The 19,093-nt window shown below is 52.4% G+C and overlaps 2 protein-coding genes across 2 annotated transcripts; both read left to right on the forward strand.

Annotated features, from left to right (window-relative positions):
- The first annotated feature begins 563 nt into the window (after positions 1-563).
- LOC133269589 (C-type natriuretic peptide 2-like) lies at positions 564-3,032 on the forward strand. The gene is made up of 3 exons (XM_061454057.1): positions 564-801; positions 2,281-2,572; positions 2,802-3,032. Exons 1-2 carry the CDS (start codon positions 703-705, stop codon positions 2,551-2,553), a joined length of 372 nt encoding a protein of 123 aa, XP_061310041.1. The 5' UTR covers positions 564-702; the 3' UTR covers positions 2,554-2,572; positions 2,802-3,032.
- Positions 3,033-5,240: 2,208 nt separating this feature from the next.
- On the forward strand, positions 5,241-8,713 carry GAPDH (glyceraldehyde-3-phosphate dehydrogenase). The gene is made up of 11 exons (XM_061454059.1): positions 5,241-5,394; positions 5,979-6,078; positions 6,287-6,393; positions 6,479-6,569; positions 6,740-6,855; positions 6,949-7,030; positions 7,173-7,324; positions 7,455-7,533; positions 7,739-7,822; positions 7,965-8,062; positions 8,412-8,713. Exons 1-11 carry the CDS (start codon positions 5,372-5,374, stop codon positions 8,479-8,481), a joined length of 1,002 nt encoding a protein of 333 aa, XP_061310043.1. The 5' UTR covers positions 5,241-5,371; the 3' UTR covers positions 8,482-8,713.
- Positions 8,714-19,093: the final 10,380 nt, after the last annotated feature.

Raw genomic sequence — 19,093 nt, forward strand, 5'->3', positions numbered from 1 at the left:
AGCCCAGCCCTCCAGATGGTGACTCAGGACAGCCAGCCTGCAAGTTACATGCCCGCTAGTACTTTGAGCCATGCTCCCATCACCACTACAAATCCCATAGAGTTGGTGCTGGAACTCGCACACCTTCTGCAGCAAGAGCTCTTCATTCCCAGGCCAGCCAGCTCACCGAGATAAAAGTATTAAAAATGAAAGCCTTTATTGTCATGGAGCTGAATTTGTGTCAGCTCTGCGCAGTCAGCAATGTGCCAACCATTGTAGTGGTTGTTCATGCTGATTAGAAAAATAGCATAAACAGCGTTCTCACTAGAAAGAGCATGTTCAATATCATTATACAATGCAGCCTTCAATATCCTCCTTTGGGATATGTTTCAAAGTGTCACCCTGTTCCTGACCCTGACAGATACCTCCAGGTCCTGGCCAGCAGCAGCTCAACTCACATTCGTCTTTCCAGACACTCAGTAAACAGCTTTGTGTCTTTTCTCTTTAAAGGAAGGGGTCTTGCTGAGCTCACCCTGAAATATATCACCCTGGACAAAAGGGCTGAAAGGTTAAGGAGCTCCAGGGGGTGGTTCAGCAGAGAGCTGGGGGCCAGGCGCCTGCCAGAACCAAAGCTATAAAGGCAAAGAGGGGCAAGGGACTGCATCTGACACAGATGCTGCAAGGTCCTGCCTCACCTCCCACAAGCCTTGGGATAAGGAGAAGATGCTGGGGTTCCACTCGTGGCCTTGCTCGCTTTTACTCCTCTTAGTTCTGCTCTCTGCCAGCGTTCAGACTGTGTCCTTATCAGGACAGAGGCTACAGGTAGGAGGGACTGGGAGAGAGCTGAGGGAGGTTTCAGGAGTGGAGGGGCAGTTTGGGGAGGTCATGTTTGAACACGGAATGGCGGTCCCAAATTCCAGCTATCAGAAGCTGTTGTCTGTTCTCGTTGTTCCCTCCCCTTCATCCCAACAGCCTCAGCTCTAGAATGACTGTATCTTTATAACCCAGCTCTTAAGGGGCACCAGCATTACAAGGCAGCGGGCAGACAAAATCTTTTTAGTGCTCTCTGGTCTGGGGTTGGCTGCCTGTGGGACTCCCCATGTTGCCTGCAGAGGCTTTTAACCATAGTCTGATCCTGTCTAACTCCACCTTGTGTCAGCAACAACTAGAAATTATAGCCGTGTCCCTCATCATGTTCAGTGCCTGATTCTGAGGTTTCAGAGGGAAAATACATACTGTTAGGCCAGGATTTTCACTCCTAAGCTCAGTACTACCCCTCATTGAGACCAAGAGCCCCCTTCCTGCCCCAGGATGCCATCTAAGGGCTTCTTTTGGGTAAATCTCTTATCCTCAGCAATTACAGCAATAATACTTTCATCTTTTGAATTTAACCAGCTCCCTCTTACCCAAAGTGTAATATTGAGCCCCAACACCTTGCCTTCAGGTCACGCTGGGAAAGCTACAGGGAAGTAGTTAGGAGGTGAGCTAAAATCACAAGACAGATCCTGCTATGACTCACCGCTTTCACTCCTCGCTCAGGATGCCAGTGTCCGCTTGAATTAACTCGCTGCCGAAAAGAGCCGCACGAAAGGCATCTTCAGCCTTAGCTCAGCATCCACAGGAGGGACAGATGTGGAATGGCTACTGCAGGCTGCTTCCCTGGGCAGCCATGCCATGCCGCCACTGTGCCAAATGCACCTCCCAACCCTTGCCTCCCTACAGCCAGGGGCTGCCAGCAATGCTGGGGGTGTACAGTCAGCAGGTGTCCACCAGCACAGATAACCGAGAGGATTCCCAAAAGATGTGGAGTCCCCTTCTTTCCCACCTGCTCTGCTGCTGCCTCCCCCCCCCCCCCCATCTTTAGCAGCAGGAATTTGGGGCAGGTCTGTCCTCCACACCAGCCCTCTGGATAAAAAGAAACGCCACATAGCAGCCTGAGCACACGGAGGTGCTCAGCACTGGCAGAAGGAGCAAGGACCAAAGCCTGTTACCTTCCAAGTGTTGGGGACACACACGAGAGCAGGACAATCGGCACACAGGCAGAGGCTCACAGCAGCTGGCTGGCTGCTCTTTTGGACAGCAGAATCATTCCAGGCAGCAGGAGCTGCTGGTCTAGCCCTTCCCTGTGTCTGGATGCACCGTCACAGGCACAGCGCCTGTGTGCGGACACCATTTAGTGTCCTGCACAAGCTGTAAAGGTGCGTGCAGTGTGCAGTGGGGCACAAGGGGGTACAAGGCTTTTTTTTGGCCAGGAGCACAGGCAACTCTGCTCTCACCCCCTCTCCTCTCTGTTTATCCCAGATACTCCTTTCCCAGTTGCTGCCCCTGGAGCCCGAGTCCACAGTGGCTGAAGAGGACACGAAGGAGGGGTCCAGTTTTGGCCCTCAGTTGCTCTCCTCCACGCTCCCCTTCCTCCCATCTGGGGCTAGAGCTGCCCGTCCCTCCCTGTGGCGCAAGACGCTCGCCAGTCGCAAGTGGGCACTGCCTCGAGACTGGGCCTGGAAGGCCGTGCCCAGGGGCTGCTTTGGATTGAAACTGGACCGGATTGGGACCTTCAGTGGTTTGGGGTGTTAGCCTTGGAGGGGGCTCTGAGGTGAGAGGGCCAGCAGTGAGGGACTGCATAAGTGGGTAGGGAAGAGGTAAGGGGACACTTGAGAGCACGGGTGCTGGGGAGGACAGGAGCGAGAGGTGGCTGTGGGGCCACCTCCTGCCTGCAGCCGGGGCAAAGGCGGGGACACAGACCCCCCATGCTCCCGGGGCCGGGAGCGGGAGCAGGCAGGCAGCACGCCGCTGGGCGGCTCACCAGCCCTGCTTCTCCACAGCCCGAGGAGACCCAGGCGCCCAGAGGCAGCGCCGTCATGGGAACCAGCGCAGCCCTGTAACACCTGCCCTGAAGGAGAGCGGCAGCGGCATCAGGAGAAGCTGCCCGGTTCCACGGCTGCTTCCTCCCTCCTCTCCGTGCTCGAGGACTCTTGCTCATTAAACAGAGCTGTATTAACCTCTGCTTCCATGCTCATCAGCAGCACCGCTGCCTGAGGCCGTGGTTGCCCGTGTGCGGGTGCAGGGCTGGCAGCGGCGGCAGAGCCCCCACGCGCGGGGCCATGTTGGGTGCACGCCGCCATTCCGGGTGGGCCGGGCAGCACGCGCGGTTGCAGTGCGGTGCTGCCGGGGCCACGACAGAGCCCGGGGGGGGGGGGGGGGGGGGGGGGGGGCGAGCTATCGACCGTGTGCTCGGGCAGGAGGCCTGCGTTGGCTCATCCCAGCCGCACTCTGCCCCCCCCGGGGCTGCGGTGTTTGCCGAGCAAACACTGGGGCCTCCTGTTTGTGCAGAAGCTGTCCCCGAGAGCCATGCCAGCTCCTCAGTGCACTGCGGCTGGGGCACCACAAACCCCGGCGTGCGCTCGCACCCCTCCTGCCCCACCGGTGTACCACACGAGCCATCATCCCCTGGCCTTTACGAAAAGGTTGTAACATCAGCCGAGTCTAAACTTAGCCACGAGCCCCTCAGCAGCACCGGGAATAGCCGTGGTATATAAGAAGAGTTGGGTTACGTTCGAGCTGTGTGACCCCTCTTGCCCCCCACCCTGCTACCTGCATGGCTCCCCCACTCCGCTCTTTCCTCCTCATCTTCAAAGCCCTGCTGAGCCGAGCAGCCAGAGCGATAGGTCTGCTTCCACCATACCCTGCCAGCCCGGGTCTGCACCCCACCTTCCTCCGGGACCCTCTCCCCATGGGATGGAGGATTCTGGCCGTGCTCTGAGCCTTGTGCCTAATGTACGTTTATCCCATTGCACCTGGGCTGCACAAGCCCCGCACCAAGCCACTGGCACGGCTCAGTGAGAGACCCCAGCACGGGGAAGGGGGGGGGGGGGGCTGCAAGGTGGGCAGCAGCGGCAGCCATTCAGGGAGCGCTTCCTTCTCACAAGCAGCCAGCAAAGGCGGGCCGAGGCGGCAGACGGGCAGGATTTCCGCCGTCACGTCCCGCGGGTAGCAGCAGCACTGCCGCAGTGCCTCATTAAGATGGTGTTCACGCTGCGGCGCGTGGCCTGCCGGGGAAGAGGCCGCCCGGCAGACCCGTTCACATCACGCATGGCTAAACTCACCTAAGGGACCCAAAGATGGGCTGGGGTCCCCAGCCTGGGGGCGAGAGAGCTCTCAGCCAGCACCTGCTGCCTCCCAGTGCTGGGGGAATGTGGAGTGCCTGGGGAGCTGCTGCTTCCTCGGGGAGCCTCCAGCATCGCTGTAGCCCCTTTGCCCCCACCGCCATGCTGGGGTGCAGGCGGGCTGGGATCGGGGCACAGGCTGCAGCCGGGGTACTGGGGGAGTCTCCCCTTTGTTACCAGGTGAAAGCAGTGCATGCCATGCCTCGGGGTACTAGCAGCGGTGAGTCCCGAGGAGGCAGCCCCGCACGGGCCATCACTGGGGAGCCCTTCCCGCCTCCCCAGACAGGGGCCCAGCCGCCCTTCCCCGCCCTGGGGCAGGGACAGGACCCAGCTTTCTCCGGCACCACGGTATCTCTCACCATCACCATCACCACCACCACCACGGGTGGCAGTGCAACCCCCACCCCACGGAGACCATTGCGGACCCCACGCGACCCGGCGTGAGGCCTTTGTTACTGGGGTAGGGGGGGGAATGTGGACCGATGAGCCTGGGGGGGGACGACCGAGGCAGCCGCACCCGCAGCGCGGGCGCACGTAGCCCAGCCCGGCCCCTGTGTTCCCATTCGGCGCCGGCCCGACGGGGCGGGCCCCAGCCCTTCCCGTGCGCGGGTATAAAGGGCGGCGGAGCGGCGCTGCGCCACCTTCTCACTGCGCGCTAGGGCGGCTTAGAGGCAGCAGGTAATGGGTTGGGGTGTGGGGGGCAGTGGCGGGGGTGTGCCTAGATGGAGGCGGGGGGGGGATGCCCAGGGGAGGAGGGAGGCGGAGGTGGGAACCCAATAGCATCACCCCACCGGGGGCCGGTGCCGTGGAGGGGATGGGGGCGGACGGAGCGGAGCGGCTGCAGCAGCTCCCCCCCCCCGTGCGGAGCGGGACCGCATGGCGGCGGGCACAAAGGCGGCGTGGAGCGGAGTGCCCCAAGATGGATGCGGGCGGGGGGGGGGGGGGACCAGGCCGCCTGGGGATGGGGGGAGAGGCAGTGGGGGGGGCATCCATAGGCCGCCTGAGAGGGGGGAGGGGAAGAGAACGGGGGGTGGGGGCGGGTTCCGAGCGCGTGCACACACGCACATCCACAACCCACCCGTTAACGGAGAGGCGTTAACGGTGCCCGGGCGAGGCAGGCGCGGCGCCGCTGCCGGCGGGGGGCGGTGACCGGTTCCCTCCCGCCCCATCCGCGCTCCGTGCGCCTCACCGGCGGTTTGTGCCCGTAGGAACATCCCGAAGAGGCGAAGATGGTGAAAGTCGGAGTCAACGGGTGAGTGCCGGGAGCGGGCTGCAGCACCGGGAGGCGACCGGAGGGGGGGGGGGGGGGGGCAAGGTCGGCTCAAGGGCGCGGGGAGGGATTTGGGGTGGGGATAGCCGGTACCCGCCGTGGCCCCCCGTGCTGCATGGAGGGGCTGGGGTGCAGCGGCTGCTGAGTCACTTCCATGCGGGTTCGGGGTGACTCACCCCGGAAGCGCAGCCGCTGCCCGTCTGCCCCAGCTCCCCCCCCTACCCCCCGGGGGGTCCCTGCACCCCACCGGAGGGCTTCAGCCTCCTGCAGAAAGGTCGTCCGATGGATCGTGTGTCGGTGGTGGCCCCGGGAGTGTGCCTGATCCCCCTGGGCTGAGGAGTAACCGGATCCCCGGGGCCCTCAGTAAATTTAGCGCTTGACCTTTTTGGTGCGGGGGTTGATCTTAATCTTTAACTGAGGTGCATCGGCCTTTGGACGGAGCTGCCCGACTCCCTGCTGACCTGCAGGGCAGGGAAGAGCGGGTCATGCTGCGGGAAGGCAGTGGGTCATGCCCGGCCCAGCAGGTTCCCTGTTGCTCTCTCTCATCCGTGTCTATCTCTCCCCAGATTTGGCCGCATCGGCCGCCTGGTCACCCGGGCTGCCGTTCTGTCTGGCAAAGTCCAAGTGGTGGCCATTAACGATCCCTTCATTGATCTGAACTACATGGTGAGTTGCTTTGCAGTGCCCCCTCTGGGCCTTTCTGAGTAGGGCTCCTCTGGCTCTGTTCTAGTAGCTTCCTGGGAAAACCGGGTGTGAGGTAGAGGACACAGAGCTGGGAGCTTCAGCACAGTGGTTGGACAAGGTCACTGTGGAGGTGGGAAGCTGAGATGGCAGCTAGGGTGCCTGACTTTTCCTCTCTATCTCTCCTTGCTAGGTTTACATGTTCAAATATGACTCTACTCATGGTCACTTCCGGGGCACTGTTAAGGCTGAGAATGGGAAGCTTGTGATTAATGGGAATGCCATCACCATCTTCCAGGAGTAAGTATCTCTCTCCCTCTTGCCCCCCTGGAGAGCAAAACCGGGTATTGTGCAGAGCAGCTCTTACAGTTTTGTCGCTCCTCAGGCGTGACCCCAGCAACATCAAGTGGGCAGATGCTGGTGCTGAATATGTTGTGGAGTCTACTGGTGTCTTCACCACTATGGAGAAGGCTGGGGTAAGTATATCACAGTAGCACACAGAAGAAGGGATACTGCTGTTTCTGCCTGTGGGATGCATCACTGTACAGAGTTGCTCAAAATGGGGCTGGGAGGGAGGGGAGGTTGTGTGGTAGAAGTGAGCTGTTGGAGGTATTCTGAGTTACCTAATCTTTATTTTTTCTTCCAGGCTCACCTGAAGGGTGGTGCTAAGCGTGTTATCATCTCTGCCCCCTCTGCTGATGCTCCCATGTTTGTGATGGGTGTCAACCATGAAAAGTATGACAAATCTCTGAAAATTGTCAGGTAAGGAGAAAGATGCTCTTTGGCCTGGGGTCTTATTTTGTCTCTGTAGATGTGTTGTCTCTAGCTGATGTGCTTTTTTTCTCTCCAACCCAGCAATGCCTCTTGCACTACTAACTGCCTGGCACCCTTGGCCAAGGTCATCCATGACAACTTTGGCATCGTGGAGGGTCTTATGGTAGGTCTGAAGCTTGCTGCTGAGAGTGCCCTATCCACAGCTCCCCTCACATGAGAGGGAAAGCATCTATACTCCCTGTGTCCTTTGGATGCTTTTTCTGGAGACTGTTGCCTGTGTTCTTATTCCTGTGCTTTCTTCCCAGACCACTGTCCATGCCATCACAGCCACACAGAAGACAGTGGATGGGCCCTCTGGGAAGCTGTGGAGGGATGGCAGAGGTGCTGCCCAGAACATTATCCCAGCATCTACTGGGGCTGCTAAGGCTGTGGGAAAAGTCATCCCTGAGCTCAATGGGTGAGTGTTGTCCCTTTGGTGTCAGGAGGAGGCAGGCAGTGCCTGGCCAGCTCTGAACCCTTCCTAGCAGCATGGAGGGCTGGCAGAGGTGTGCTGGCTGCTGTTCCCTGCTGACTTGTGTCTGTCACAGGAAACTTACCGGAATGGCTTTCCGTGTGCCAACCCCTAATGTCTCTGTTGTGGACCTGACCTGCCGTCTGGAAAAACCAGTAAGTGATATGGACAAGGCTCTGAAAACCTGAGCTGCCCCTGCTTCTTCTAAACTCTGCTCTCTCTGCATCCATCTTGTCCCCAAGATGTGATCTTTGTGAAAACAGCACCTGGCATGGTGCTTCCATGTATTGTCTCCTTTCCGCCTCTGGTGGATGTCTTCTGCAAGTGGGACCTGACCATCTTAAATTTGTTTCTTTCCAGGCTAAGTATGATGACATTAAGAGGGTAGTGAAGGCTGCTGCTGAAGGGCCCCTGAAGGGCATCCTGGCATACACAGAGGACCAGGTAAGTAACTCTTCATGTCTTGTCCTGTGGTACTGGTGGTTACATCATTTTTCTGATGGCACCAGTCTTGCTGGGATCCTAGTTTGGTAACTTCTGGCTATGGGTAACAATTAATATGTGTTACAACTTCCCTCTGTTCCAGGTTGTCTCCTGTGACTTCAATGGTGACAGCCATTCCTCCACCTTTGATGCGGGTGCTGGCATTGCACTGAACGACCATTTCGTCAAGCTGGTTTCCTGGTAGGCAAAGCCTGGGGGTGGTGTGGGGAAACTGGGGGGTAGGAGCTGGCACAGACAAGTCACAGGCTTGTGTTCTGTTCATCACTGCTGGATGGTGATGGGTGCATAAGACCCCTGCTGAGGAGGGTGGCTCCAGTGTGTAACACTGGAGTGAGATTGCTTGTTATCCAAAAATATACTGCTCTCACCTCCTGGAGCATGGAAGGGGTGCCTACTGCTGAGTTTCCTGGAAGTGGATGGGAAATTGCCTGGTTCAGTTGTGTAGGATGGAGCAGAGGAATGGGAACAGTGGAGGAAGAAGGCATTCAAGAAATGTGTCAGTCTTGACAGCACTTCTGTTTGTCCCTAGGTATGATAACGAGTATGGATACAGCAACCGTGTTGTGGACTTGATGGTCCACATGGAATCCAAGGAGTGAGCCAAACACACAGCCCCCCTGCTGCCTAGGGAAGCAGGATTCTCCTGCGTTGGAGCCCCTGCCCTTCTTCACCACCGCTTAGCTCTGCATCCTGCAGTGAGAGGCCAGTTCTGTTCCCTTGTCTCCCCCACTCCTCCAACTTCTCCCAGAGCCTGGGGGAGGTGGAGAGGCTGATAGAAACTGATCTGTTTGTGTACCACCTTACATCAATAAAAGTGATCACCATCTGAAATGCCTTGTCTGTCTGTGGAAAACGGGAGGAAGTGGGAGTGGGGGATGTTCAATGAGTAAGTTTTACATGCTTGCTCTCCCAGCCTGGCTGCAAAGGCCGGGCCAGCTCCTTTGAAGCAGTGCTGCATGGACGCTCTGGTAAATCTAGGCCATGGAGACAAGCAAATGCCTTAAGATTTGCTTTGGACAGCTTAGATCATGCATAGGCATAGCACAACCTGGGCTACCTGACTTGAAAAGAGCAGCCAAGAGCCTATCAGCCCTGAGTGCTGGGCTGCAGAGAGCAGAGCTGTGGTATGCAGACTGGTGGAGCTACCTCTGCCAGATGTGAGAGCAAGACTTTTCTGCCCCTCAGCCAAAATAAGGTGTGGTGCAGTGCTGTGCTCACCGGGCTGCTGTGCTAGTAGAATGAAAGGCAGTTCTGCTGCTCCATCCACCTTCTAGCTCTGGATTTGCTTGTCTGAGGCATGTATGCAGAATGAAGTGCTGAGCAGGTAACTTTTTTGCATTTGGTTTGGCAAAGGGGCACAAGAAGCAGGAATTATTTCTTTTCCTTCCCTCTGCTTTTGCAGAAATCCTAGAAGCAGGATTGTTCATTTGCTTCTACCTCTTCAAATGAATCAGGTCCTAGAGGAAATGGCTGCCTAGGGACGTGTCGGCAGCCAGTGTTACCATGGTGGAAGCTGGTCTTAATTCTGGCTTAATTCTATGCGTAAGGAGGGGCAGTTGCAGTTAAGCTCCTGAGCAGCAAATCTCTGCAAGGTAAGTGTCAGCCCTTTGACAGGGACTGTGTAACCTTCCCCAGGAAGCATGAACACTGCTGGGCAGAGGCTGAGTGTTCTGGGAGCGCTAGGGTAGATAAGTGATGTGCTGCATAAAATCATGTGGTGCTCCATTTTTAGCAGCTCAATTTACTGTCTCGGCTGTGATGTGTTGTCCTCTCCTTGGCAGTCAGGGTTGGAGCTCTTGTCTGGACCCCAACTACTTTAGACCCTGACCTGGAGCAAAGACTTAAGCTGGAGGACTTAAACTGTCAGGATGAGGATATGTTGGACATAGTTTCCCAGAGCCGCTTATCTCCATCGGCTGGGCTGTGTAAAAATTACATGTTTACTGGACTACAGGGCAATGACTCAAAGCTGCTTTGCAAAGAGGAAAAGGTTGAATAGCCTGCCTCTGTACAGCAGCTGGGGCTCTGAGCAGCTTGCTAGCCCTAGATCAGCAGTAATACCTAGCTTACTCTGTAAGTGGCCCTGCAGGAGCTTTAGGTAACTCTGGAGTTAAATGGGAGCTGCCTGATGCTGGGGCTAACTGGAGGCAGCCCTCCCAGTGCAATTTGGTTTCTGCTGGGGAGAGGTGTAACCTGCAGCCCTCTTAGGCTTACAAATGAGTCTTGGGTTGGTCCCATCCTGTCCTTGATTGCTGCGCTTGGGTGCTTTGAATGGATGTGCTGTGTGCTGCTGCCTGCATACTTGTGTACATGCCAAGGAGCGCCTTGCTTGGTAATCTGGAGGTGCAGAGAGGCTACTAAACACCTTGTTGGGGGGGCTGCCTGTTTTCCCATGTATAACAAAGATATTTTAAACTGGGTTTAAAGTAGGAGCATTTCTATGAGCCACATTTTTCCTCAAAAAAGCCTTATGTTTGTTTCCTAAGCAAGATAAGGCTGCCTAGAACTTCACTTAAAGCAAAGAACTCTTGTTATTTAACAACAACCCTATCGAACTTGAGATCAAATTGCTGCGGGAATGAGAAAATTCATACAACCTGGGGGGCTGGAGGAAGAATACATGCTCTCAAACTAACAATTGCTGGGAAGGTCTCAGATAAAGGTTCAATTTGCTTTTAAAATACTATTTCAGCTGGTTTACAGTCTTGCTTGAAATTCTTGGAAAACTGATAGGGTACCTATGTGAGGCGAGCCAGGAATCACAGTTGCTCTTGTACTGAAACAGTGAGGGCAATCGTGGCAAACAAGTCAGTCAGCTTTTGGACTGCCTGGAGGGCTTGGTTTCCTCTCTCATGTAAGCTCCTAAAAAAGCAGCGCTCTTCCCTTAACTCCTCATTTTACATCCAGACACTGTGCCTGCAGATGGCACCACAGCAAGGCCCCTCTGGACAGATGGAAAAGCTAGCTCAGTGACCAGACTGTCCAAGAATGTGCAGTCCTGTCCTAAAAATCTTCTCTTTGTTAATTTGAAAAGCTGAGATCTATGACTGCAGATGGCATTGGGTAAAGATGGGAGATCTGCTGTGGCAGCTGCTTCTCTCACTGGAGAAGAGGTTTCTCCTAAGTAGGGGAGCTCTAGGCTTGTTCTGAAAGCATTTCTAAGGAAAACTGGTAGAAATGCTTGGTGAGGGAAGGCTGGCACTCAGGCAGATGTAAAGAGGCTCTTGGTCAGCAAAGGAACTAAAAGCAATTGTGCCACCCTGCTCAGACAAACTGGTTTCAGGAGCAGCTGCGACCAGCCAGAGTCCATCCTGGTTTATGAACACCTTGCAAGGGGAAGGTACAGAAAGACACAGATCCTGGCCAAAAGCCCTTCTTCCATAGGCCAGGCACCAGGGATCACTGTGCTGGTGCTTGGCCCCTGGAAGAGGAGAGGGATGTGCCTGGGAGATGGGTTCAAGCCTTTGCAGCTCTCTGGCTGACCCAAGGGACAACGTCTCCAGTGGGCAGCCAGCCATTTCTAGGGGTGGTAAGCTGCACCTTTTGTTTTCTGGTTTTTATAAGACAGAGGAAATTCAAGTGATGCTGCAGCAATTAGTGGTGGTGTTACAGGAACATTCCCTTTTATAGTATCTTTGAATGTTTAGACACATTATAGTCCATTGGCACTTTTACATGCTACCATACCATTGCTCCCCCAGCTAGTTGTCCTCGGACCACCTTCTTCTCAAGATGCTAGCATGAAATTTCAGCATTAAGATGCCATGTAGTGAAAATCACATCAAAATGTAAAAAAATGGTGACTGTAGAAGGACAGCAAAAGAAGTCTCGGACATTTAAAACATACTCTGTCCACTTCTGAATTAAATGAGTCTTTGAGCAAAGCACTTGACATGACCTGTGCAAGGAAGGGGAAATACAGGTCTCTGGTAGGACAGACTGTGACACAAGTGAATATATTGCACAGTTGCATAAGAAAAACATCTTGATCATGTTCCAAGCTCCTTTGTATCGGATGCCATTCGCAAAATGCAGGTTCATGGCTTAAACTCGGGGTACTCAAACACCCCTGTGGGCACTGGCAGGACTCACAGCACTTTGTCAAAAACAAGCCACCTACCTTTGGGCAAATAACGTGTTATTTACTCTTCTGAGCTGAATGTAATTCCTTACTACAGGACAGCCAACTTAATATTATCTTACTATAGAAACGTCATCTTCTTGAGGGAGTTATTCTCAATTAGATGTTCCTAGAAGGAACAGCAGTACTGGGTTATTTTGCATAAGATTTGAAAAGGCAGCTGTCAAAAAGCTGTAGTCAAATGAATATAGAAGAAAAACTCATAAATACTAGCAAATTACACTTTAAGAGCCAAAAAAGGCAGACTTTTTAGGAAACTGGGACAAATAGAAAAGGTAGTATGAAAACCTTTTTCAAATGTATCTTGGAATGCATGGAGGAGACAAGAAAGCTGCCAAAAAGCTGTATGGGAGCGATTAGGGAAGATAAGGTCATGGCAGAAGAGTAAAACTGATCTTCTGCCATTACAGGAGCTTTTGGGTTATTTCCAGAAAGAGATTTTCTTCAGCAGCAATGAGACAAAGCCACTGCTGCAAACTGAACCATCAGGACTTGAGAACATGAAGGGCAGCAAACCCTCAGTACCGGGTGCCAGATCCAGATGTGGTCTCCAGCATGAGATGGATGAATAGGTAAGTGTGTGCTATAAGTAATTCACCTCTTGCATCAGCCCCCCCCCCCCCCACGCAATGAAAAGCAACTGGATTTAGGAAGAAACAGATTGGCAAAGCCTTTCAAAGGACCTGAACTGCCCCAGAACAGGGAAAATCACCCTCTCCAGGCTGAAAACAAGTGGCAAGGCTGATGGTGACTGAGAAGGTGCGAGCGGACAGTGTCTGAAGACACCTGCCCCAGGGTTATTTCTATTCAACACCTTCAGAACAATTTAGAGCACGGGCTGCCAAGGCTTGTTGTTTGTGCAAAATGATGCAGGCCATTCAACATTGAATCAGCCTGTGGAAAGGTGCAGAAGGACCTTGTGACTGGGTTATTAAAATGGTGGGTGAAATTCTAGGTTGCTAAATGAAAAGTAATACATGTAATGGGGGAGACAACTGACATTGGAAAGGTGCCCAGCTCTCCCTAGAACAAGTAAGCAACCTTTTCTGGCCTTGCTCTAAGCCTTTGGACACAAAAAAGCCATAGGTAGTTTGTAATCTCCAGGTTTTTAGTTACTGAGTTGCTGGTTTAGGTGCTGGACCCCAAGCAGATACTTGAAATCTCACTGAATGCACATAGCCTCCAGCTTCTCCATCTCCTCAGACGCCTGTAATATCTTTCTGAGCCTGACTAAGCTGCCATCTAGCCCATCATCATGAAGTAACTTTATGCACTGGGCAAAAATGCTTGCTTGCCTTTTATGTTTTTAAGGAGCAAAATAACTAAAATTTTCCCTCTCAAAGCATTTTTCTCCAGACTGGAATCACAGTGAGGAGTTTTTGCTTCACCTACTCTGATTTGTGATGCAAAGCACACCAATGCTTGAATATGTCATCAGCTTCAGCATCTGGCTGAGAAGTCACATGAGGGTGCTTGTGAGCCCTCCTGTTGTACAGGGCATGGTTAGTCACTAGTATTTTTTGCTCTTAGAGGTATCTATGCACATCTTAAACATTGGCCACATATATATATGTATATTCACACTTTATATAATACATTGTAATGCTTCTTGGCATTTTGGACTGAGATATTTACTCCTTTTGAGCCTGTATCATTTCCACGCATCAAAAACGGTCTCAGTTTTGTCTGTCAATTCCTTCTCCCTCCACAAATCTGTGCAGATTTTTCCCATTCCTTCATGATTTCCACCCTCCTCCTTCCCCCTCCACTGGTTTCTCATTGGTTTTCATACGTGGCCTGTCAGACCCATCACTGACGTCACTTGCTCACCCGTCCACTCAGTCTTTTTATAACTGCCTTCCCCAATGCATTTAAAACCCAACACCAGCAAACCACGGATTGCAGCAGCCAAAGCTTTCTCAGCACCACTGGGGTTAGTGCTTTGCAAAACACCGTTTGCAGGAGCACAACAACAGCTCTCTGCTTTTTCGCCAGCATCACTTACCTCAAGCAGCCTCAGCCTTTGTGAGGAGCCTTTTCACCCCTATAGCACCCCCTGCACCTCTGCATTAGCATGCTCTAGGTCACCTGTGCCTGGAAATGTGGAAGGGTTTATTCCGAGAAGATCCTGTCAAGGATCCTCCTTAATTGCTAATGGCCTGCAAAGTGCTTCATCATTCCCCTCTGACCACATTCTTTCCAAATACAGAACAGACATAGCTGGTGAGTACTTCCCCTTTTTTATGCCTCATTTTGATATTTTTTCCAGTTTCACCTAAGTCAATAGGTTTATATTACTGCTGGGATTGCTTTTTTTTTCTTAAATATAACTAGAACAACTTGTTAGTGTCCTTGGACATGCAGCTATTTGTGAGGTTTTTTCCTTGAGGTGATATGAGTAGCTGAAGACCTTGCTTTAGACAGCTTAATTATTTTGTCCCTCTATTCCTTTTTTTCCCCAGCCACACTTGGTACAGTTGTTACAAGGTTTATTATTACTAAGTAGGGTCAGCTTTTATTGGTTTTATTAGTTATTCTTTTTTTCTAAGTACTATTGTCACATGGCCACTTATTCCAGAAGTAGTTTACTGACTGCTATCTTCTCATGCGGACTAACTCACAGCTTTTTGGATAACAGGAGAAATGCTCTGCTTTCCAAAGATCTCCATTTTTCAATACTTCCCTTAACTTCACTGTAAGAAATGGCTAAATAACACCATGCAATACTCTGTTATGGCATTTTGTCCTGGGTGATATCTTGATTTGTTTCTCAGCTGATCCCTTGTCTTTTAGGCAAGCATCAATCCCAACCCAGTCTTCATCTGTCATTGCCTCACTTGGGCATGCCATCATTTCTAAGTTGATAAGCAACTCCACAGCACAGCATATTTTCCAGTACCCCCAGCCAAAGACTTCCATGACAATGTAATTTGCCTTTTCACACAAAGCAGAGAGGCACTTAGAAAACAAGTCACCACCTTTTGTGTAGGAATTCAGATGTATATGAAAGACCCTTCAGTGCCTTGACACAACTGTATGTCAGAGCATATTTGTGGGGCTCTGATTTTTAGCACAGGCTGCAACCCCAGTTCACAATTGTTCTTGCCCATTCCACCTTTACCCAACAAGTCAGACTGGTGAGCTGGCACTTCCATGATGTGGCTGTGAACATTAAAAATACCAATTAACCACATTTGCTCCTACCCTGAGGACTTCCATTTCCACCCTCTTCAGATCAGATGCAGTCTGCTGTTGAAGGTGAAAACGCTGCCTCTTCCCGTCTACTGTGATATTGGTCCAGCATGATGGTGATACCTTTTGGTGGCTGCTTGAACTCCTTTTCCACAGCGTTACCTTAGAACCTTCCCAGCTCTTACAGCTGTTCTCCAAGCTGGAAACCTGTAACCCCCGCTGCCAGAGGACCTACAGCATCCTCTCCTTGTTCCCATCTTAAGAGAAAGTGTCCCAAGCATTCAGAAAATTCACACCTAAAACACCTCTCACGATCTCATAGGAGGATTTTCCGCGGTGACTGGGCTTCCTTAAAGCTGTCTGTAGCACGCTCAGTTCTCCATGCTGTCTTACTGCTGCTCCCAGTGTTACTTACCATGCATAGAGGCTTGCCGAATGCATCATCCAGGTGCACCTCCAAGGACACAACACTCCACTGTGTTCTGTGCTAATTCTGACCTCTCAAAAGGACAGCTTCTTGCCTGTAACCAGAGTATTTGACATCTTTCATCATGTGCAAGTTCTGGGACACTCTGTGCCACAGGTACCTGAGACAGCACAAACCAGAAAGAATATGGCCTTCTTGAGAACAAATTAAGCTTTGTAGCAGAGGTACAAGGCTTAGGAAAGCCAATCTCGCAGCTCAAAGCTAGAAATAAGAACAACTTTCTATGCAGCTCTGATCTCTCCTACCTCTTGCTTAAGAAACAGGATAAACAGAATAACAAACAGTTTACCAGGGAAGCAAAAGTTGCTCCAGCAGAGGCTGTCAGCATCACATTTAGGCCCACCTAAGGAATCCTGGAACAGGGAAAAGCTAACTCACACAAAACTGAGTCATGTGGGACAGCACCTTCAGTGGAAAGGTGCTGGGTGGAAAATACAGGACCTTAACTGAGTGGATGGACAAGTCAGACTCTTACAGTTCTGAGATATGATCTAAAATAGATGGGAACCAAGACTGAGTGAAGGCAGGGAGCACGCTTGCTCAATACAGGGAATAAGATCTGGGCTACTTAGTAGTTAGTCTGACTTGAACCCTCTCTACAGCCACTGAGAACATTCCACATCCACATGATGAGGTATAAGCAGTGTGATGCTTCCCATCCCCACTGAGAAGATCTGATAGTCTTCATCTACAAACTCAGTGGGGCTGGTCTCAAAGCTATCCTGCCATAGATGGCCTCTGAGAATGAGAGTTAACCTTTCAGATGAGTCCTAGGGAACTTCAGTAGCGAAGGGACAGGGAAGGCCACTCTGCATCCACGGGATCAGAAACGCATTCAGCAGGGAGCCAGGGCTCACTTCTGCAAAATGCCTGGCACAGTCTGACATCCGTTGCCAAGAGGCTGATCTCAGCACGGGGCATGGAGCACAGTGGCCATGGCAGCAAACTGTGTCTCTCACCCCCAGCTCAAAGGCTGATTTGTCTCCCTCAGCGCCTTGTGGAGGCAGGATGCTCACAAGTGGGTCTGTCCCAGCCCAGGGACAGCTCTTGCCTCAAGGGAAGGGTTTTTGTGCCACTCCCACTGCTGATACAGAAGCTGTGCTTGTCCTCACCTACACACAATGGTCCAAGTGCTGTAGAGGGAGAAGCCAGAACAATCACCAGCATGGCTCCAGACTGCTCGAGTAAGTCTCCACCAACATGGCCTTCTGTAAGGTGGGGAAGCTGAATCACCCTGCCTAAATATTCAGTGGGAAGACCTCACTGCCAGTCCAGAGAGAAGGAATTCTATACGGATGGTCTTGGACAAACAATCATGGAGGTCAACGGCAGCAGCCACAGTCCAAAGACGGATGCTGACAGAGGGATGGCCTGGATGCATCCTGCCATTTAACCCCATTCAGTAAGACATCAATGCATGGACTGTACTTGAGCAGTAAACATTAACGTACGTACACCAAGTGAGACAGGACTTAGTCCCCTGCGTGCCAGGGTCTGTGCTGGTGCACTAAGGACCATGTAAGACTCAGCTGCAACATGCTCGTGGGTGAGCACGGTCAGCTGGAAAGAGTAACTGTCCCACTCCTCCAAAGTTCATTTCATCAATTTATCATCTTGATCAAGAATAGGAAAAGGCCCGCTCCATCCACGCCCAAGCTGCCCCTGCAACCACGTCTTTCAGAAAGCCTAGGCCAAACAAACATTTCTGAATGGGCTAGAGCCTAAGTGGAAATGAGATACAATTATTGCCTGTGAGATGAATACAGACCAGGAAGTGTTCAGAAACATCAAGCAGCCATGACCTGGGTCTCTGCTAGACAATTTCTTCTGGTATCGCTTCCTGAGCAGAGATTGCCAAGAAGCATCCTGGAAAAGGGATGAGGTTAGGGATGTGAGAAGCAACACAGTGCTGAGCAGTTCTTAGGCTCCATGGTTCCCAGCAGGGCTCCTGGTGGAGAAAAGTAGGCTAGATACTCCCCCAGGAATGAAGAGGAGCCCACAGAGAACAGATGGAAGGTTCACATCTCCTCAAAGATATGGGGTCACCACTGATGGACAGGTAGATGGAGGAGAGATGATCTAATACTGGGGGCCTTGGGCTGTGCTTCTCATGCTGAGAAATTGCTGAGGCAAAGGATCAGCATTGCAGGCCCTGCAGTGAGATGTCAGGGGCTGTGACAGTGGTTGGGGATCTGAGCCTATTGCTGATAGTACGGAGAATACATGGGTGGAGTAGGTCTCGGCTTCACTGCAAATGAAGCTCTGATGAGCAGTGTAGGGCTGGGGTCCACATGCGTCTTGGTACACAGGCATCTGGCAGCACTAGTCAGTCCTGTGCTTCACACTTGAAATCTCTCAGGGAACATGCTCTATAGTCCTGTGGGTTTCTTAAGAAGTACTCAGAGGCCAAGGTACATGTGATGGGTTATGCACAGGGGAAGGCAGGCTTAGCCAGCCACTCACAGAGATTTCCACAGCAGAGAAAGAACAGAAGATGCTGCAAAGACACATACTGGAAAGGGGATTTGCATGAACTAGAAGATCCTTCAGGCAGGACAGAACGTGATCCCTGATCTACTGTGCATGCGCCATCACCACTCAAAAGAAAAGGCCAGTTTACAGTATTTCCTCTGGCTTTAGCTCCTTTAGGAAGAAAAAGGGAAGAGGGAAAGAAGCAGAAACAGTTGGCAAGGGGGCATGGAGGGGAGGTGAGGAGATGAAGACCCTGCCTCAGGGTGGGCAGAGGCCCTCACCTCCCACTGTCTCTCACAGCCGGGGCAGTGAGTACACTTCTGCTGCTACCCTGCTGCCCCCAAGGCTCCCCTGCGAGGTGAAGATGGCACTTGTGAGTTGGAGCCCAGCCACAGCAGGCCCTTCGCTCAGGAGCTGCGCCCTGCCCTGGGCAGGGCCTCATGTCTCCTGCCTCACCGCGATGCTGGCTGCAACCAGCCAGCTTAGCCCATGCTCAAATGCCAGCACATGCCTTAACATGTCTTGCAGGCACAGGCAGAGAACCTCACCCTGCCCAAACACCAACCCTCTGCACTGCAGTGTGAGGATGTGCCTGTGCTTACAGCTCAAGTGCACGTCAGTGTTTGCTACCCAAGCCAAACCTACAGAGATAAAACTGTTGCATCCCTCAGCCCTCATTTTACCTTTCTTATCTAATCTTAGAGATGATCCAAAACCTCTGCTGTCATCTACTTTCTCTTCTCTTCAGGACCTTGAGAGAAGCTTTTTTCTCTGGAGTGTTGCCTGCCTTGGCTGTACAGCCCAGGTCAGCAAACAGCCCTGCGGAACACTGCCTCTTGGCAGGCTGCTCACCCGCTCCTGCCACCCTGCCAGACCCCAGCCTCCCATCACCAGAGGAGAATGTGCAAGGCCCAGCCAG

Source organism: Pezoporus flaviventris, unplaced genomic scaffold, assembly GCF_033815535.1.
Source record: "Pezoporus flaviventris isolate CSIRO_AGI_PZ_B2104156 unplaced genomic scaffold, CSIRO_AGI_Pfla_v1 ptg000015l, whole genome shotgun sequence".
Classification (NCBI taxonomy): Eukaryota; Metazoa; Chordata; class Aves; order Psittaciformes; family Psittacidae; genus Pezoporus; species Pezoporus flaviventris.